The 20,423-nt window shown below is 36.7% G+C and overlaps 1 protein-coding gene across 1 annotated transcript; it reads left to right on the top strand.

Moving 5' to 3' along the window:
* The first annotated feature begins 605 nt into the window (after positions 1-605).
* LOC122018735 (phosphoinositide phosphatase SAC2-like) lies at positions 606-17,087 on the top strand. Its single transcript, XM_042576132.1, has 16 exons — positions 606-1,579; positions 2,277-2,481; positions 2,591-2,756; positions 3,391-3,613; positions 4,945-5,021; positions 5,166-5,353; positions 5,424-5,521; positions 5,659-5,792; positions 5,948-6,076; positions 10,163-10,598; positions 14,285-14,406; positions 14,521-14,631; positions 15,343-15,540; positions 15,839-15,994; positions 16,488-16,590; positions 16,762-17,087. Exons 1-16 carry the CDS (start codon positions 1,487-1,489, stop codon positions 16,864-16,866), a joined length of 2,544 nt encoding a protein of 847 aa, XP_042432066.1. The 5' UTR covers positions 606-1,486; the 3' UTR covers positions 16,867-17,087.
* The last annotated feature ends 3,336 nt before the right edge of the window (positions 17,088-20,423 follow it).

Genomic DNA, 20,423 nt, shown 5'->3' with positions numbered 1-20,423 from the left:
AGCAGTTGGGGACTCGCGATTTTGTGACCGAGAGGATGTTACGATCTGGGATTACCGACCGTCTCCATACGCCTTCAATTTCAATTATGTATGTGTAATTATCTCTCTTCATATTCGTGGACCGATTTAAGGGGCTGAGGTAATGATTTCATATTTTTTAATTAAACCTATTTCACTTTCGATCACGCGAATAATATGGTTTGTGAGGAATGAATTATTGTTTTTTTTGGTCCCAAAAGAAATGGAATTATTATCGCCTGGAGCTATTTATTTTTTCTAAAATAAAATTAGATATTTGAATTTCTAAGAGTTTTCATAATTTATTCCAATTTTTAAATTTACTAATATATTTAATTAAAAAGAAAAAGAAAATCATAGTCAATTGTGAAATTTTTTATATTGATGTTGTATTTCAAAAATAATATTTAAAATAGAGTGATGCTGATTTTAATATTTATATTGTATTTTTAAAAATCAATCCATGTGATATTTCAAATTCAGCCCCTGTTATTTTTAAAAATTTAAATAATGATGTTCTCTTGAAATTCAGTATTACAATTGGGTTGTTGTTAAATGCAGGAACGGGAGGGATAAAATGGGGGTAAATTGCCCAAATGCAAGAGAGTAGCCGACGGAATCGCTCGAGGCGAAACCAAATGCTACACGTTTCTTCGCCTGTATCGGTCGCCGTCACGACAGCGGCCGCCGCGATCCATAATTGATATCCAGTTATCTTGCTAGATTTCCCACCACTTCTTTTCCAGTAATCTTTTCAAATTGACCGCAATAAGGTCATGGTAGTTGACTCTTCTTCGTGTCTCGATAAGAACTGCCAGATAAGCGAAGATCACTCCACCTAGTAAGTGTTCTCTGCTCTCTCATCCATCGCGGAGTAAGCCAAGTCCGCAAGAAGATGACAGCGTCAGAAAAGGCTCAAATTTTGTGCCGCGTTTTACTTCCCTTGTGATTTTTTTTTCTTCATCTGTTTTTTCGTGGAAGCCGTCGCTCGCCCATTCCGTGGCTTACCTTCGCCTTGGTTTCTCTTATATCGACTACTTCTTCCGAGTTCCGCCTGCCAATTATTGTGAGAGATTCCATTTCCAGATCCCGGAGGAAACCGCAGAGACCTGCTTTTTGATCTATTCTTTGAGATTCCTTTTTCCGAGGAAAGAAGAGAGAACCAAGTTCTTTCCTTTTCCTTGCTGGTTTTTGATTCGGTTCTGTGCCGTTGCAGCAAAAAAAAGTTTTTTTTTTTTTGGGGGAAAGATTGCAAGTTGTTCACAGCGACATACCCCGCCCTACTATTGTGTTGTTTTTCTTTCCCTACTTCTCGGTTTGTTTTCTGGAGAATTCTTGCGTCTCTTCCGTGAATGGAGGCGACGGAGCGGACAGCGAGGCGACGGCGTTAGGGACCGCTTCGTCTCTCCCGTGTGCAACCGAGCCAGCTGCCTCTCTCGGTCAGAGGAGCTCAGGGTTGGTGGATCCGATGGCGGCGGACAGGGAGGCGACGGCGTTAGGGACCGCTGCGTCCGCCAGCAGTTGCTGCCTCCAGAAGTTTAGGCTTTACGAGACTCATATGGTGAGTTGGGACTCCTCGTAACAGATAGATCTTGATTACTTCTTTGTACTACCTAATGATTTTTTCGATGTTGTTCATCTTAACTAATGATTCTTCTTTTGAAACGGAGCTTGTAGTACTCTACCATTATTAGGAAATTCGGTTTCTTCCTGTCTATTGACGGGAATCATTTTAGGTGGATTTTGTCATGATTGTTTTTTCCATCGTTACTTCTATTATGTTCCGTAAAATTTTGGGAATTCCCTCTCGAGCTTCGTTATATTATCAGATCCTTGAGAAAATCGTGCATAGCAATTTCCTTGTTAATTTCTGCTATCTGCTAAGCCTGATAGGCAGTGGCTTATGAAAAATAATATCGAATTGTTTTATTGTTCCTGTTCAGTAAGTTTGTTAATACATCGAGCAGTAAAATATGATCATATTCTCCCCCTTACGACTTACAACTATTCACGGGAATCTTTGTGCAGAAAACTGAGATTTATGTTCCTTCCAAGATACTTCCCAGTGATTTTGACTAAATTTAATTGTTTATTTCCAGTCTTCCTTGCTTGTCAAACATCTTGATGGATCTAAAATTATAGATTATTTAGTTAAACTGTTGAAGTACTCATTATTGGACTGCATCAGTGATAAAGTCTTTATCCAGTAGTTAATTCCTTCTTTTGTTTAATTTAGATACCTGTTTACTTTGTTGCAGAAATTCTACATGGTAGGTAGCAATAACAACAAAACACAATGGAGGGTGTTAATAATTGATAGGCTAGAACCCTCTGAGCTGAACATTCGTGAGGACCCGACAACATACTCTACTGTTGAATGTAATGACTTGCTGAAGCGAGTACATGAGGGCAACATAGCAACAGGTGGATTAAAATTTGTGACCAAATTTTATGGTATTGCGGGTATGTAAAACTTCTATTTATTCTGAACTTGGATAATTTTGCAACATGGTTTCAAACACAACTTCCAAACACTTTGCATTAAGGTCTTCTGAAATACATCCATTTGCAGGATTTGTCAAGTTCCTTAGCCCCTACTACATGCTTCTCATTACCAAGAGAAGGAAGATTGGCAACATTTATGGTCATGCTGTATATGGTGTCTCCAAAAGCGAAATGATTATCATTCCAAATTCTACTGTGCAATCTGCTGTGACCTATTCTAAGGATGAAAACAGGTCTTTTGTCCATTCTTCATGTGAAAAATGTGTTCTGTACACTTGTAGTTTTTATCTACACGGTGCTTATCTTCAAGAATTGATTGTTATTGTATCCCAAACTCTTATAAGCTTGAACAGCCATTTCTAAATTTTAGTATTTTACATCACAACAAATTTTATTAAACTGCTAATAAGTTTTTCCTCAATCACTGCCATAATGCAATGCAGAGTGTTATGTAAAGTATCAATCAAATTACTCCATTATCCGGTTGTCTATTTGCTATGTGCTATTTGTTTGTCTTGTATACCATCACTTAGTTTTTTTTTTCTTATGTGGAGTACTGTTGCTGTGTGAAAGTACTATCTTCTTGTATAAACATTTTTTTATGTAACCTAAGTTATACCATTGGAGTCATTACAGTTTCTGCATGCCTAAGTGTCAGGTTCAATTTTACCAGACAACTTTATATCTCCGAATCAATATTTGGATTGTTGTAAGATTTATATGATTCCTGGTATTGGAAGAAATACGTACAGGTTTCTTGTAGTATCTGTGATTGTGGAGATACCTGTTACCTTTGCGTCATTCTATGATGATGTTTGTTTTATTTGCAGAACTATTCACAACTTGTATTTCTTATCTGTTACATAGATACAAGAAGCTACTCTGCACTGTGGATCTCACGAAGGACTTCTTCTTCAGTTACTCGTACAATATAATGCGTAGTCTTCAGAAGAACCTATATGATGGCATCACAGGACAAGTTCTGTATGAAACAATGTTTGTTTGGAATGAGTTCTTGACACGTGGTGTCCGTATGCTTCTCAAAAATACTACATGGACAGTTGCACTAATTCATGGTTTTTTTAAGCAGGTACATATTTGTCCAGTTTATGCCTGATTGCAGTCATGATTTTGTAGGAACTGTCTATTCTAGATCTATCTTAGCTTGCTTGGGAGTAGCCTATGTTATCATTTAGGTACTTAATGACTACTAAATATTATGAGAACATCAAGTTTGTACAAGTTGAACATATATGAGGCTTCCTGTATGTGAGCATGGATGAAAATTACCTCTAGTACCACTACTAATGTAAAATCGGGCTTGTTTCTTTGCTGCTATGTGATTTTTTTTGTGCATGGAAATGACTTTTTTGTGTGCTCTTGAATTGTTTAACATCTGAGTTTTGATGTTACTGGAAAAATTCTAATGCTAAAAAGAGAAGCTTTGCTTTCAGGTAGAAGTTAGTGAGGAAAACATTAGGGCTGCTTACCCTTCACAGTTCCCTCTACTGATGTTATTATTTATCATTTGTAATACTGCAGCTTAAACCTTTTAAATACAGGGTATTTACAACTAGTTCCCTAACAACAATATTGTTTGCACCTATAAGTTTCCCCATAGCTTTTTTTTCAAAGAAAAGTTTTTACATAGAGATCAATTTCATATAAAAATAGGTATTCATATCCTCTAATATCTATTTATTAATATTTTGCATAATAAATATGGTCTTAGGTTGAGTATTTTAATATAGGCATAGGTTTAGTAAGTCTCAGGCCGACAAACTCATGCAAAAATTAATGTCATGAGATCATAATGATATAGTCATATAGATGTGTGAGGTTACTGGATTAGATAAAATAAGACATTCTACTATATAATATATAGTGGTTGTAATTCCAACATATCCTAAAGATAAAAATAAGAAAAATAGATTAAGATGTCAAAAATTAAAAAAAAAACAAATGGGATCATTTAGGGTGAAAATGTGAGGTGTAGAGGACAATCATAAAATTTTACTAAATAGTAATACTATTGAAAATGATTTCATGTTTGGGATATTTGCAAAAATGGAGCCTTACATAGAGCTCAATAGCCAATCCCAAATAGTTGAGTCTATAATTTATTTTAGCTGTTTAGGTAATAATATTCCTCCATAGTAAATTTGCAACTCTTATACTGACAACTTATGCTGGTATAATCATTTTAATACAGTTCCTTGCCTCTCCAGACTATATAACTATGTACGGTTCTGCACTAGGGTGCCAAACCAAAAAAGTAACAAAATTTTCTTCTCTAAGTTGGATCTTCCTTTTTCTATGTTTGGCCAATGGAAAATGTTTCTTTGTTCTTATCAAATATCTGTCACTCAATCAGTTATTATTTCTGTGTAAGAACATACTATGGTCTCTGTTTGATTTCAGGTTAGGCTCTCAGCCTGTGGCAAAAATTTTAAGTTTACACTCATTGCTAGGCGTTCACGCCATTTTGCAGGCACCAGGTGATTAATTAACAACTAGTTTACTTTAAAGATTTGTTTCTTTTACAAACATGTTGTCAAAATAATAAAGTTGCTACTTAAGGTTCCTGTAATCTGTCCATATCTTTTTGGTCAATGATTTGGTGTAACTTTTTCCTGGATTAGGTACCTAAAACGTGGTGTCAACGAGAAGGGTAGAGTTGCCAATGATGTTGAGACAGAACAGATTGTATGTGAAGATACTATTGAAGAGATGCCATCAGAAATAACTTCAGTTGTTCAGAATCGAGGTTCAATACCACTTTTCTGGTCCCAAGAAACTTCAAAGCTAAACATTAGGCCTGATATTGTCTGTAAGTTCAAACTCTTGCATTAGCTTTGTCATATTATACATTTAACTAATACGTAAAAACCTCTTTTCAGTGCACAAGAAGGACCAGAACTTTGAAGCTACTAGACTTCACTTTGAAAATCTTGTGAAGAGATATGGAAACCCTATTATTATTTTGAATTTGATTAAGGTAGGGAATTTCTTACGTTCTCTAACAAATAAGAACCTAAATTTTATATCTTCTTTTGTCTGTACATTATACGTCATTCCTGTCAGAGATTTTTGGTATTCATGTAATATCACTACTTGTTTGTTCTACATAATCAGTCATGTGAGAAGAAGCCACGGGAATCTTTGCTTCGTGCAGCATTCAGTAATGCAATTGATCTTATAAACAAAGATTTACCAGGCAAAAAGCGCTTGAAATTCTTGCATTGGGATATACAAAAACAATCTAGAAGGTACATAACTGAAATAATCACTCTTTTTTTTTTTAAAATTTTGTTAATCTCTACTGTTTGAGCAAGAAGTGAGTTATTAACTGTGTTTTCTTAATTTTATGTTTTCATGATCTGTTCAGCTTTCAACTAATCATTAGCTACTGAAATATATTTAGGAAAGGTGAAAATGTGCTGGAAATGTTAGGAAAAGTGGCAGATTATGCCTTAAATCTAACTGGAATTTTTTATTGCCAATTACCACCATCCTTGAAATTTCAAGATGTTGATCTGCCGACAGATATTGGGTAAGGATTTCCTTTTGCAACTTTATGTTTTTATTATCGTTAATTTAGGTTTCTCTATTGGTTTCATGATTAGCATCACAGTATCTTAGCATTCATTTTTATTATTTGTCAGCATAAAACGTTTGAATCACAGACAAAATAGAACCCAATCTAAACAAGTTACATTTAGAAGAGCCTGAAATCCAATGTTGATTATTTCTATTGCTGAAAAATGATTTGTTTGTCGAAACAAGTTTTTAAAACACTTTTTATGGACAATAGATTTATTTTCTATTATTTAGACGTGATATTAAAATATGTTGAAAAATATCCTATTTTTTATGTACAGAGGGGAAAATATTTTCACCTTCCGTAGGTTCAACATGACTATGTAGCCCAATCGATTGTGTAGCTCATCAATCGTCTCTAGTCTTCTATCATCAAACCAAATAGGTAGGCAGTATAGCCCGATCGATTGTCTCGCTTGATCAATCTCCTGGCTCAATCAGATTGTCCAACTCGCCTAATCACTGACATAACTTGCGGACTTGACCAATTGGCCTAAGCAACCTCCGCTTGACTTACCTACTTGACTCATTTAGTTTGACCAACTCAAATGAATAAAATGGACCTACTCAACCTTATCAAACTACTTACTCGCTTAGATTGCCCAAACCACTCATACTGCTTGGTTTGCTCAAAACAATTGGTCTGGTTGGATCTGCTAGCATGCTCAAACTGACAACTCACCCAACTCACCAAGCCTAATCAACTTGATTAGAGGCTTGATCCGACTAGTTGAATCTGCCTGTTGGACTCTATTAGCTTGACTGCCTATGCTAACAAGCCAAGCTTGCTCAGTCTGGCCGAACACTCTCGACCTGTGTAATCTAATTGGATAGATCCTACTCGTTCGACACAACTAGCTCGATTGACTTAATAGTCCCACCCAACCTGTCTGGTCCATTTGGCCCAACTCAGTTGACTTAACCAACTAAACTAGTTAAATTGATTAACTCTATGTGCATACTTGGATTGCCCAATCTGCTCTACTTACTAGATTCAGCTCACGAGCTCATGTGCCTTATGCTCTTTGTAACTTGCCTGCATGACCCAATTGGACTAACAAGATCTTCTGACTTGACTGACCACTTAGGTTGCCCGTCTTGGGTAGACAACTTGACTTTATTGGCTTACTCGGATGATTGCGTTAGATTGAGAATGGAGAGACAGTTATTAATAAAGTGAAGAGATTACAAATGGGTGAAAGAAAATAAATTTTACTCTTTTTCAAAGAAGCCATTTTCTTTAAAAAAAATTATATTTTCTGTTGAACAAAAGAAAATTTCTCTTAATCGGGATTTTTCATCGCACCATGAAAAATATTCTCTCAAATAATTTTCATAGAATTAACAAACCCTTAGTCTAGAATAGCAATGGCGAAGCTTGACTTTCCATGAGTTTAATAACAATTTTCTACTCTCCTTTTCTCTGTGATGATCAAATCAATATATGATTATTATTCAAATTTGGTTTGATTAAATTGCTTCATAATCTAGGTTTTATAATTTCTTTATCTTTGATAACCATTTTCAGGGAGCAAATTTTCATTATTATGTATCTAACAGACTTTTATATTTCCACTTACTAAATAAGAGAACAAATTAGATAATGCTTATAATTTCTGCCATTTTAGGCATCGTATAATGTTTTTCACCATTGCACACTATCTTATTTTTTTCATTGTTTATAGACATGATTGTTTAGTTCAATAGCAATCTCTCCTATGCGCCATGACTATTGTGTCAATTAGTACTATGTTGTGCTAACATTCAATAGAGCTTGACAAGTCTCAACGTACATCGTGATGATTTCAATTAATCCTTATTTTTTAAAACTTGTTTCTCGGAAATTCTAATTCATATATTTTTATTTTTCTAAGTAAACAAGTCAACATTAAAGTCAGAAATGAATAAAACACTATTGATATAGTTATAATTGAGATAGTCATATTAGAAGTAGCAAATTATAACTAAATGCAATAAATGAAAGAGCTTAAAATTAATAAAATCCATATAAATATATCTCAGTATATATCGATGCATGCCAAAGTGCATTGAGTGTCAGCGCAACATAATGTGCAAATTGTATCATTTGATTTGAGTAGGGACCAAAACTCATATAATGATACTTCAATTTTTTTACCGCCAGGTATGTAACTTCTTTCTCTTCTTTCCTTTTTCTTCTCATCTCCTCCCTCCACCTCCAATTCCCTATCAGCACAATTTCAAAATCATCTCATTCTTGTCAAATACCGAAACTCCAGCTTGGAATAATACATTTTAGTATTAAATTAATTAAATTGAATGTGTTTTTAACATAATGAACTTAAAAGTAACGTCTACTGAAAGATTATCACCATGTTCTCTAGAATCTTATTGATATGCAGTGTATACAAGTCAGTTTATTCCCAAAAATATATATACTCAACTTCTAGTGAATGATAAGTTCTCCTTAAGGTTCTGAGAGAAGGCTCATAAAATTACACATGGAGTTCTATGAAAGCAAACTAATCCTAAAAGATAGAATTTAACTGAAATCTTAATGAATAGAGAACTCTAAGCACAAAAATTAAGTAAAGCTATGTATTACTATTAAATATGAATAGGAGCAAAAACAAATTCGAAATAAATATATTGGGATCAAATCGTCTTCATCTTGTTTGATGATCACTGACCACCACACATGTTTCACATGCTTAATTCTTCTAAAAAATTGTATTTTATGAGGAATACACATTCTGAAAAATAGAAACAAAAAAGAAAATAGAAACATGGTATCAAATTGAATCTAGTGAGATGTTATATTGAGGATCACAATTTTATGGAATCAAAGAATATTACATTTAACAAAAAAATTAAGAAAATGGTGGATAGAATTGATTTTTTAATTACCAATTAAAACTTTAACAACAGCAACAACAAGTAGAGAGAGAAACTCAAGCATCAGACCTTGTACATGACCAATATCATGGTAGGGGGCTAATAGAAGCAAACAATTAATGCTAAACATAAGCAAACAATTCACACGGGAGGATTGCCTACTGCCAAGTGGCTAGAGAATTTAAGTTGTTGGAGCAGTGGAAAGTAGGGGTGAATTTAGCTACTTCTTCAACCATATATATATATATATGTATATATATATATGTATATTGGTGAAAGTAATCCATCACATATATATATATATATATTGGTGAAAGTAATCCATCACATGATCGATTTATAATGGACAAATGGACTTAGATTTGGTGGGGTTATTGAGCTTGGGCATGAAAAGCAGCAGGAAAATCGTCAACATTCATCAATGATCAGATGTTGCTAAATGCCAAGGAGGATCAATGAGAGGATGGAAAAGAAAATGATTTTGCAGATAGAAAAAGTGATTAAGAGGGTGGAAATGGAGAGTGAGATGGGTAAAGGAGCAATAGTATAGAGAAAGGCCTTCTTGAATGGCAGCAGGGTGAGAGTAATAAAAGGATTGAAATGCTAATTTACAGTTCAAAATCAATTAAGGAAATGCATTTGACCTATATACATAGCTAAATGCTTCAATAGTTGGCTAAAGGTGTTCTGACAGTTGGCCTTTGCAATTGCTAGAAAAAGTGAAAGCTGAAGATAAAGAATGCCAACTGTAGTACATTGTTTTTAGAAGATAAGTAGTTCTATTGATTTGGATATATTATTCCAGCAACAAGTGTGAGTCATCATTGATTATTTCCCTTTTGGTTATCTTCAATGTATCCAAAATTAGCTTGGAGAGTGTTCCTTTTGCTTTTCTCCTCTTCTGAGGATAGCAGTAGAGGATAGCTTTCCTCCATATTTATGATTATATATTGTCAAGTCGTTCAGATGCTTTGATCAAAATGGCAGTGGTAAATGACAGATTGAGAATAGACTGAGATCACTAGGCTTTTTAATTATCTCAAAGCTGCATATTGGAAACTATGAGGTTGAACTGCTGTTAACTACCACACTATTATGCATTTGAATCATGGATATGCTACATGAGACATGATTTTAGAAATTTGCCATGCAATAACCAATGCAGGGTATCAGTTGCCATTGGTTCTTATGGCAGTTCCTGGAGAGATGAAGGGCAGAACTCAGATATATCTCAAAGTGAATACTCTGGGGACAGAACCGAGCACGATGTTGATAATTCAGCCAATGAAATACATAACCATACTACTTCTCATAATGACTATTCTGCAGATGAATTTGAGTGCAAAGTCAACTTGGCAAATCCACCAAGGCTTCAAAGTGGCGTCCTTAGAACAAATTGTATTGATTGCTTGGATCGAACAAATGTTGCACAATATGCCTATGGTTTGGCTGCACTTGGTCAGCAGCTTCACGCCTTGGGATATATAGATGTTCCAAAAGTTGATCCAGACTCCCCTTTAGCGGATGATATGATGGATATCTATGAAAGAATGGGGGACACACTTTCTCTACAGTATGGAGGTTCTGCTGCTCACAACAAGGTATTAAAATGCATCGCATAAATAATATTTACTTTGAGGGATAATCTGTTTGTGAAAAAAGTTATTATACGACATATTTACTTTTTTTGTTAATTATTTTTAAAATTTAATTCCCCCTTCCCAGGTTTTAAGTGTAGTTTATTTATTTCCTTAAATAACTCATGGTTGGCTAGTGTATTTTGCAAGTCACAATCTTATATGAATTGTGCTACGTATTGTATGGTGCATATATTTTTTTTTTTTATTTGGGAAACATGTCTTCCTTGTATGGGCACACTCCTATGTACTCTAAATTCATGTTCATTTTATTTCCTCACAATTTGTTGCACTCATTTTGTGGATCCACAAAAAACTTAAGTGACATAGCTTCACACTGGAAGCTATAAGCTATATGTTTTTAAAGCGGCCTCACTTATCCGTTAGGAAATGAGTGTCAATATTCTTGTTGATGTTTGAATATGAGAATATATGTATGTTGTTTGCAAAATTATTTAGGGTTAGAAATTCTAATGTGAAAGAGGCTATGAAAAAATTTTAGAAAAATAATTTTGATTTGAAATATATGATTAATTATGAGATATTAGGTTTACTATAAAGCTTATCTTACACCTTCATTTTCTGCCTTGTCACTCTTTGTTTATGTAGAGAAGGTAATCATACTTTGTTTCCATTATTTATATAATTAATCGCCAAGTGTTGAATTTATAATAAGAACTCAATAGCTAGTAACTAGAGGTGTCAATGGGTTGGTCCTTGGCTAGGGATGGCTTGTGCTCACCTAGGCTTGCTTTCCTTTGGATAGGGATGACCTCAATTTGGATGTAACTATGGGTTCTTGATTGTTAGTGCAATCGACCTTTGGTGAAGGTTGATCAAGCTTGGTTGATCAAGTTCGAGTTGGCTCGAGTTGGCTCGAGTTGAGTTTCGATATTTGATCAATATGTTTGTTGAATAGAGTGAGACGTCAAGTAAAAGGATTGATTTTAATGTGGATGGTTGAGCGAAAAGTCAAGTAAGTCAAAGTTGAACGGATACTTAACTGTGGAGAAGTCTAAATAAGTTATTGATCGAACACTTGGCAGTTGCAAGGCCAATGAGGAGTTAGTGAGCGAGAAATCCAAGTGGGTCACGGTTGATCAAACACTTGACGGTCAAAAGTCCAACAGAGAGTCGGCAAGGGTGAAGTCCAAGTGAGGTCATGGAGGATTGGACACTTGACATAAGAGGCGAAGTCCAAGTGCATCGTAGAGGACCAGGTAGGAGAAGTGAAATTCAAATGGATCATGGAGGACTGGACACTTGGCATGAGACGTGAAGTCTAAGTGGGTTATCGAACACTTGACAATGAGGGAAGTTTTAGTAGGTGAAGGTTGATCGGATGCTAGACAATAATGAAGTTCTGGCACGTCAAGATTGATTAGATGTTAGACAACAGTGAAGTCTCATTAGGTCAAGGTTGACCGGATGCTAAATAGTAGTGAAGTCCTAGAAGATCAAGCAAGTTTGGCTGGTCAAGGTTGATCAGATGCCTGACAAGTCAAGGTTGATCCCGGCATGTCAAAGGTTTATCAGATGTTGGTCAAAGAAAGTTCTGGTAGGATGAGGTTAATTGAATACTAGGCAAGGCGAGACTACAGCTTTGGAAAGGTTAAAATCAAAGGTATCAATCGACTGCTAGTTAGTAGCAATTGACTAATGATCCCTAAACTTCGAATTAGGAGTTTGCTATAGATGGGTCAACTACTAGATTTTGTTGATCGATTGATGACACACTGTTGCAGCAAACAAAATGTTTAGAACTCGATTGAACAACTCGACTGATGATCATCAATCGATTGATGATATGGATTAGTCGACTGTTGTCATTGCTGTAGCGAACAGAATGTTTTGAACTCGACTATGTGACTCAACTATCTAAGTAGCAGTTGATTGATCTGTTGTCACTGTTGTAGCAAACAAAATGTTTTGAACTCAACTACGTGACTCAACTGTCTAGGTAGCAGTTGATTGATGGACTGTTGTGGTCAAAGCTAAGTTGGAAAGAGTCGTTCTGCAGGTGAAATAATTAAATTCAGTAGAGCAATCGACTGATGGGTACATGCAATCACTATTAGATGGAATCAACCCCGATCTGAAGGCTATAAAGGAAGGATTTTGTGGAGGGTTTCGTCGCCGGTTCTTTAGGGTTTTTGGAGGACAGTGCTGCTGCATTTTTGGATTTTCAAGAGGCTAACCAAAGCAATCAACAACGTGCAAAGCCAAGTTCATTTGTGTAAACTTGTTTGTTTCGATTTCTCTTGATTTCATTTGTATTTGGCTTGTATTCTTTGTAAGAGCGGTGCTGTAAGATTTCTAGACAAGGTTTCCAGCAAGGAGAAAGATAGTGGTGTTGTCGTTAGGACATTAGGCCCTGGAGTATGAATCGGGGGTTCCGAATCACGTAAAATGGTTTGTGTTTGTGCTTGTGTTTGGTTTTATGCTTATTTTTCCACTGTGTACTAACCGATTGTAGACGAACATACAAATGAAGCGATGTCAACGGTCCCAACATAGATGACCTGAAATACTCTCACACCAAGCCCATCCCTAGCCTGGGAAAATGTTAGTTGGGTTGTGCTCTGCATGACTTGAATTTGTTGGGCCTAAAGAATCATTTTATTAGTTGTTTAGTGACAATTGGTGGAGATGACAATGCATCTAGTGGAGATAGCCAATAGTGATTTGCACTGCTTATGATCATGACTATCACTTGCGTCCTCTCCATTGCAAATACAATTGATGGTATTTGCAATGGAGTGGATATGAATCCACAACCAATATCATATAATTATGATCCATTTAGATAATGGATGACTATGGGATTAAGGGGTGGATGATGGATTGAGGGTTGAACCAAGAGGTGAGGCTATTTATAAAGAAGCAAAACAAGTGAGTTGGGCACATGGCCATGCCCAGCCCAACCCATGTGCTGACTTGCATGATTGGCCTAGCCACGGGCTACACTTTGTTAGGCCAAATTATGCCCAATATTATTGCAGACCATAGCCTAACTGTCTAACATGAACCATGGCCTTTTCTCTTCCTATGTATGGACTGACCCATCTTTGGCTAGATTGTGCCTAACATGACCAAATTGCCTAGGCTGAGCCACAAGCAGCCTGACTGGTCTAGTTGACACATCTATAACCGTCTGCAAAGAAGTCCACTCTTTGCATGTTAAGTATTTTGGTTGCACAAGGCTAGCTTTTCATTGACTTTGCTGATTTTTTGAGTTTCCTAATTAAATCTTTAGCTATACTAGATTCTCTATATGGGGTTCTTTTAGTCTTTATTGCCCATTCACTAAAAATATGAAAAATGTATAAACCTTCTCTACCAATTCATCATCTTTAGTAAATTCTTAATCACCTAATTTGATTCACTCCTTGAGAAGTTCTGATACAAAAATTTCCTTCACACTTTTCTTTCTATAGGTAAAGGATTACTTTGTCCTCAGTACAGCTATTCTTAGTTGAATGTATCTGGAATTTCCCAGGTTAACAATATAAATGCAGTCCCTTTTAGCAAAATATATATGGATGAATGAGGAAAATAAAGTCTAGCTTGATTATCCATAGCCTGTTTAAACATGAAAATATTTTGCATGATCACAACATCATTAGTTATGTTTTTTGTATGGTGTTCAGATATTTTCTGAAAGAAGAGGTCAATGGAAGGCTGCAACCCAGTCTCAGGAGTTATTGAGGACAATACAACGATATTATAGAAATGCCTATATGGATGCAGAGAAGCAAGATGCTATTAACTTGTGGGTTCTTACGTTCTCACCAATTGATTATCATTAAGCTCCTTGCAGTGTCCTATAGCAACACTTCCTTGGCAACAGTCTTCATTTATTCTAATAACTTTCTGAAATTTGTAGGTTCCTGGGTCATTTCCAACCCCACCAGGGTAAACCAGCACTTTGGGAGCTGAGTTCTGATCAACATTACAGTACTGGAAGGCACAATGCACGTTCTCATGAGAATGCAAGGTATATTTTGTTAGCCTATAGGATCTACAGGTAGATAATGCATGGTATATTTCCTACAGGTAGATAATGCGAGGTATATCTTTATGTAACCAGATGCCCAGGTGGTTGCCAATATGCCAAAGATGCACGCTATTTTCTTGGTAGTCAGAGTATAGGATCTACACTTAATAAATAACTAGATTTCACTAATAGACAATAGAACACAATATTTCCGTGGATTCTTTAAGAGGAGAACCTCCATAATCATAGATGAGGATAAGAGAGGAAAACTAACTTCATCTTTATAATTTCATTGATCTTAATTTTATTTTGATTTTATATATTTCCAATGGTTTTAATTGAAAGAAAGGAAATTCATATATATATATCTAGTAAGATGCGATTTTATCCTCTGTTGCAATGGAGTTCAAGTTGACTACTAGGATTGTAGAGAAGCAAATAATAGTCACATAGTAGAGATAGATAGCATAAATTTGTATGCTTGTTGTGCACCAAGTATTGGATGTTGAAGCCAAACACTTTGCTTTTGCTCATGTTTCAATTATGTTGTTCCATGCAAACATTTCTGCAATCAAGAATTTTTAAATCTTACACTGATTTCCAATAAAAACATCCATTATTGCTATTTATTCTCTGTACCCATATGTGAAAAATATCTTAGTACCTTTAGGAGCACTTTCCCAAGTTATAGTTCAGCCTTTTATTTTTCAGGTCATTTATTAAGAGATCTCTGTCAGATGGCAATATTCTTTGTGATAGCGAAATACCCATGTCTATCTGTGATCCTGGATCAAATGAAGCTGCTGCTTCAGCATTCCCTAAGATAATACAACAAGATTCAGTTGCCAAGGGTCTTTGTGATTCCACACCTGAAATTTCAACTCGTGATAATGATATTCAATATTACAGGTGAGCTTCTCTTGACTATTACTCTTGTGGACTCATTTTAAGTTCCTCTTATGGTTTCTAACAAGAAGGTAATTACTTGAACTACAGTTATTTTTCTATTTTCTTTTGTTGCTTATTTATTCAGACTACTAAAACAAGTACGTAGCAGCTGAAATTCTAGTGAAACTATTTTATTTTGACAGTTCCCGTTGTATGTCAAACTCCAGCATTATTGGAGCTTATGGAACAAGAATTGCTGCTTTAGATGTTCCTTATGCATAAACATAATCTAATGATAGTCTCCTGTTCTCTTTATTAGTTACATGCCGACATTTCCTAGGAGGCAAATAGTTTCAGATAATGGGCACATATGCTTCAGCAAACATAGATTCAATGACTCCAACTGTTCGAACTTCCTTGACTTCGATTGGCTTTCGTCATCAGGCAATTCATGTGAAGATGAAGGCTCTGAAAGGTAATCTTCAATGACCATCTTCTTTAGTGAAAAATAAAAAATCTTCACGGTTCGTGAGATTGGAATCATGTCTACTTTTTATGCCTTCTTTTGTTTTGAAGATAAAAAGTAGGGAAAAAAAATGAAAATTACTTCTGAGATTGTTGGTTCCCTAGAGGCTAAGTTTGCTGCCACTCATAACAAACTACTCGTTTTGCTGTTGGCTCATTTCATTTATAAGTTATTATTGATTGTGTTGGCTAACCAATCCTAGTAATATCTTTGTTTGAGAAAGAATTCCTTGGTGTTACTTGCATGAATGTAGACTCAAACCTTTAAAATTAAGAATCGTTGCGAGTGCTGCAAACATGGCAGACCAAAATAAAATTATGAAAGCATTTAATTTCACCCATGTAAGCATACTATGCTTGTTATTGCTGTGGCCATCAGTCTGCGCATCTCTTTCAATTCAAATCCCATTTTGCTATTCATTTCCTTTTCACTCACGTTGCAGGTCCTCTATCATTAACTCACCAATGACAAATGTTTCCACTGAAAATGTTCTTGAAGGAGATGAGGGAATTAGCAGTTTAAATATAGAGGGTGCCAGCATTGAGGTTTGTTTCCTTGTATCATTTTTTGAGCACGATTTCTTTTACTGTTATTTACTCTAAGATCTTGTACTTTGATCTTTGCCGAGTCCTTCTTGGTTCTCTCAAACAATGACAAATTGATATTTCACCTTTGCAATTGTAAAACTTAGAAAATAGTTGTTTTCTTGTATGCAGGTGGTTGAAACACAAGGCAGACAAGCATCGGAAAACTCCAATGCTGGTGAATTTTCTGATAGATTTGCTCACTGGGTTGCTTATGGAGGGACGCTATGCTATTGATGACGATGCGCATCGTCAAGCAAATCAATCTCAGCATTCCACTGTAATGTCCGATCTGCACTAGTTAGAATAAGTTTTCAACTTTTTGTGTTTTTTTCAGAAGAAATATAATTAGTATGTATCTTGGGTACGTAGATGCAATTCTTTCCGGGCTAAGCTCTGTTTGTTTGTATGTAAATATCGACACCAAGAAGAATGCAATAATAATTACTTGTAAATTATAGGAAGATTCAATTTAAGAGGTATCTTATGCCTTAAGTCTTCATTACATAGTATGAATGATCTTCATTACACCTTTCGCAACTCTGGTACAATTGTGTTTTTAAATAACCTATTTATCTTGGCATGCTTTGTACAATTATCTAAGTATAATTGTATTGATTTCTCTGAAGATTAGTCTAAGTCCTGTAAGAAAATTTTCAACCAGAATACTTTACAAATTTCGAAAGCCATTTCTCTGTACTTATCTTTTGCACTAGATCATGCAAATGACATTCTGATTTTTACTCCTCTATTTAACTAAGTTCACAGCTATTGATCGTCTATCTTCAATTGCTCTAATCCAATCAACATTTATATATACTTCAATATTTTACTTGTTTGTGTTTTTAGAAAATAAAATTTCTTTTTCTAGATTTTAGATATCTCAACCCATGAATGTTTGCAGTCATATATGATACTCACCGGAGTTATGCATGAAATGACTAATAATGTTGCTTATGAGGAATGTATATTACTCAAAATCCGAATAATTTTGCTTGTTTATGTTTTTAGAGAATAAAATTTCTTTTACTGGAGCTAAATTTAGATACTTCAAAATATAAATAAATATTAAGTCCAACTCTTATTCTACCATGACAATTTTGTTTTGGTCATAAATGATACTCATTCTATTTATTGATGCAATTCATATTGACTATGCCCAGTTGACCCAATTTAATTGGCCTCGAGTTGAGTTTTAATATTTAATCAATATTTTTTTATTGATGATAGCCAGACGATAAGTAGGAGAGTTTTTAGAGATAAAATTGTCGGTGCAATTAATCTAGGGTCTTAATGTTGATGTGGATGTTTGAATGAAAAATTAAGTAGATTAAAGTTGATCAAATATTTGACAGTAAAAAAGTTCAAGTGAATTATGATTAATCGAACATTTAGCAGTCGAAAGTCTAATAGGGAATCGACAAGTAGAGAAGTTCAAATGATGTTTGGAAATGATGAGTTCTAGTAGATTAAGATTGATCGGATGTTGGACATGAGATAAAAAATCTAAACAAATTAAGGAGGATAAGATGTTTGACAATGACAAAGTCTTGACAAGTTAATATTAATCAGATATTATACGTAAGATGCGAATTTTCGATAGATCAAGGTTGATCGAATGATAGATGGGTAAAGTTTTAATTGCTTGAAGTAAATTGGATATTAGATAAGGATGAGGTCATAGTAAATTGGGATTAACAAGTGCTAATCGTATGAGGAAGTTCTGGAGACATGACGGTTGTTCGACATAATGGAATTCGATATGAATAATATTTTCAACATTATGAATAATATTTTTAGTACGATGAAGAGTGCATCTGTTAACTGATGCACAATATCAATTGACTATGAATAGTATGTATATCACAATAATAGTTGACTGTTAACACTGTTGTAGTGAATAGAAAGTTCTTAAATTGATTGTAAGACTCAAATTGTTCGAGGATAAATTGATTGATGAATAGTAGTACCAATTGATTATTCATAATCAAACAAAGTTGGCAAGAGTCGTTATAATAGTTGGATTCGTCCTCGGGGCCATGGTGTCGTGGTAGGACATTCAGGTTATTTCTCAGGTACCCGCGGTTCGAACCCCAGCTACGGCGTATTTGCAGGAATTTTTTCTCCAAATGGGAGGGCGTAATCAAAGGATGCTGGGCTTCTGGGCTGGCCGCCGTGTGTGCTTCCCGATTTACCCCGGTGGCCGGTGGGAAACTTCCGTGGGACCGGGTTGGTCACCCCAGAGATAGTCAATGAGGCTAACTGGGATTATCATTTTTTTTTGTTATAACAGTTGAATTTAATAGAGCAATCGATTGATGGTGATGGATAATCGATTGGACGGGAATCAATCTTGACCTGAAGGCTATAAGAGAAGCATTTTGAAGAGATTTTCAAGCTGGATTTTGTGGATTTAGATCAATCGATTCATGGTAATTGACAATTGATTGGACGGGAATCAGTCTTGACCTAAAAGTTATAAGAGAGGTGATCCGGTTCGGAAGCTGGGTCAGACGGATCGTCGGGTGAGGTGGTGAGAATGTTGACGAAGTCACGACGTCCCGGAGGGGGTGTGTGCTGAGATGACTTCCGTGTTGACCAAGTCTCCAAAAGTCCTCTGGTCAACGCTACCTGCAGCCAGCGACCGGGTTGACCCGGCCCCCGGTACCCCGATGCTCAAGGCAGATCCAACGAATATATGAGTACAAGACTAAGCCATGAAATAATGAAAATGCATATGAAATATGAACGAGGAACGTACCTTGGCCCAGGGGGGCGCCCTCGGATGGGACGCGTGCGAGTTGTCGCGACCCGGAAGAGTAGATGACTCCGATCAGGCTGGAGAGCTGGATCTGACAACGAGAAGCAGAACACGGCATGGGCCCGGAAGACGAGCTGCAGGTCGGGAGATAATAACGGCACGCAGGTCGGGGCACGAGATCGACACATAAGCCGAGACCAGAAATCGGCACGCAGGCCGAGACAAGAGACTGGCATGCAGACCGAGATAATCGACCGGTACGCAGACCGGGATAAACAACCGGTACTCAGGCCGGGCTAAGACACCGGTACGCAGACCGGGCTAAGACACCGGTACGCAGACCGGGAACTAATATCGGCACGCAGGCCGGGACACGAGATGAGTACAGAGACCGGCACACGGGTTCGGCACGCAGGCCGAGATAATACACTATCGTCATATAGGCCGGGACACGACGCAGGACATAGCACATACACATGAATTGGCTCGAAGGCCAAGGCACAATAAAAAAGGAACGCCACCAGATCAGCCACCACATGGCCTACACCCATGGTAGACGAACCTGTGCTTGGGACAGCGGCCGGAGAGGAGGTTCCGGCTGACCACGTACAGGGAGGTAGTGCCTCCTTGGCTGGCTTCGACAAGAGTAGGAGGAAGAGAAGGGACTGTGGCAAGCATCATCGAAGAACGGAGCATGAGGAGGAGAGGGGCAGTGATTCCGGCGGCAGGAGAAGAAGAAGAGGGGCAAAGGGTCCGACGACGGCGTAGCGAGGAGCTGTGGAGGGGAGGAAGGAGGTGGCCGCGGCGTCAAAACGAACGAAGGAGGAAGAAAGGTTGGCGGCGGGGCAAAGCACGAGCAAAGAGAGGAAGAAGAAGGCTAGGACCGGTGTCGCGAGGAGAAGAGGGAGAAAGAGATAGAGGAAAAGGTGGTGGCCGGAAACCAGCGCCGGCGAGGCACGCATCTGAAGGAGGTCGCAGGAGAAGTTGGCGGCGGCCAAAACCCATCCCCGAAGCCACACCCCTCCCATGCGTG

The sequence above is a fragment of the Zingiber officinale genome, chromosome 9A (assembly GCF_018446385.1).
Source record: "Zingiber officinale cultivar Zhangliang chromosome 9A, Zo_v1.1, whole genome shotgun sequence".
Lineage (NCBI taxonomy): Eukaryota > Viridiplantae > Streptophyta > Magnoliopsida > Zingiberales > Zingiberaceae > Zingiber > Zingiber officinale.
The sequence above is the reverse complement of the archived record's forward strand: the minus strand, read 5'-3'. Positions and strand labels throughout refer to the sequence as shown.

Coding starts and splice junctions, on each gene's coding strand:
- LOC122018735 (XM_042576132.1), top strand. CDS start 1,487: ATGGCGGCGGACAGGGAGGCGACGGCGTTAGGGACCGCTGCGTCCGCC. Junction 14,407..14,520: donor AAGCAAGATGCTATTAACTT/GTGGGTTCTTAC, acceptor TGAAATTTGTAG/GTTCCTGGGTCATTTCCAAC. Junction 15,995..16,487: donor GAAGATGAAGGCTCTGAAAG/GTAATCTTCAAT, acceptor CTCACGTTGCAG/GTCCTCTATCATTAACTCAC.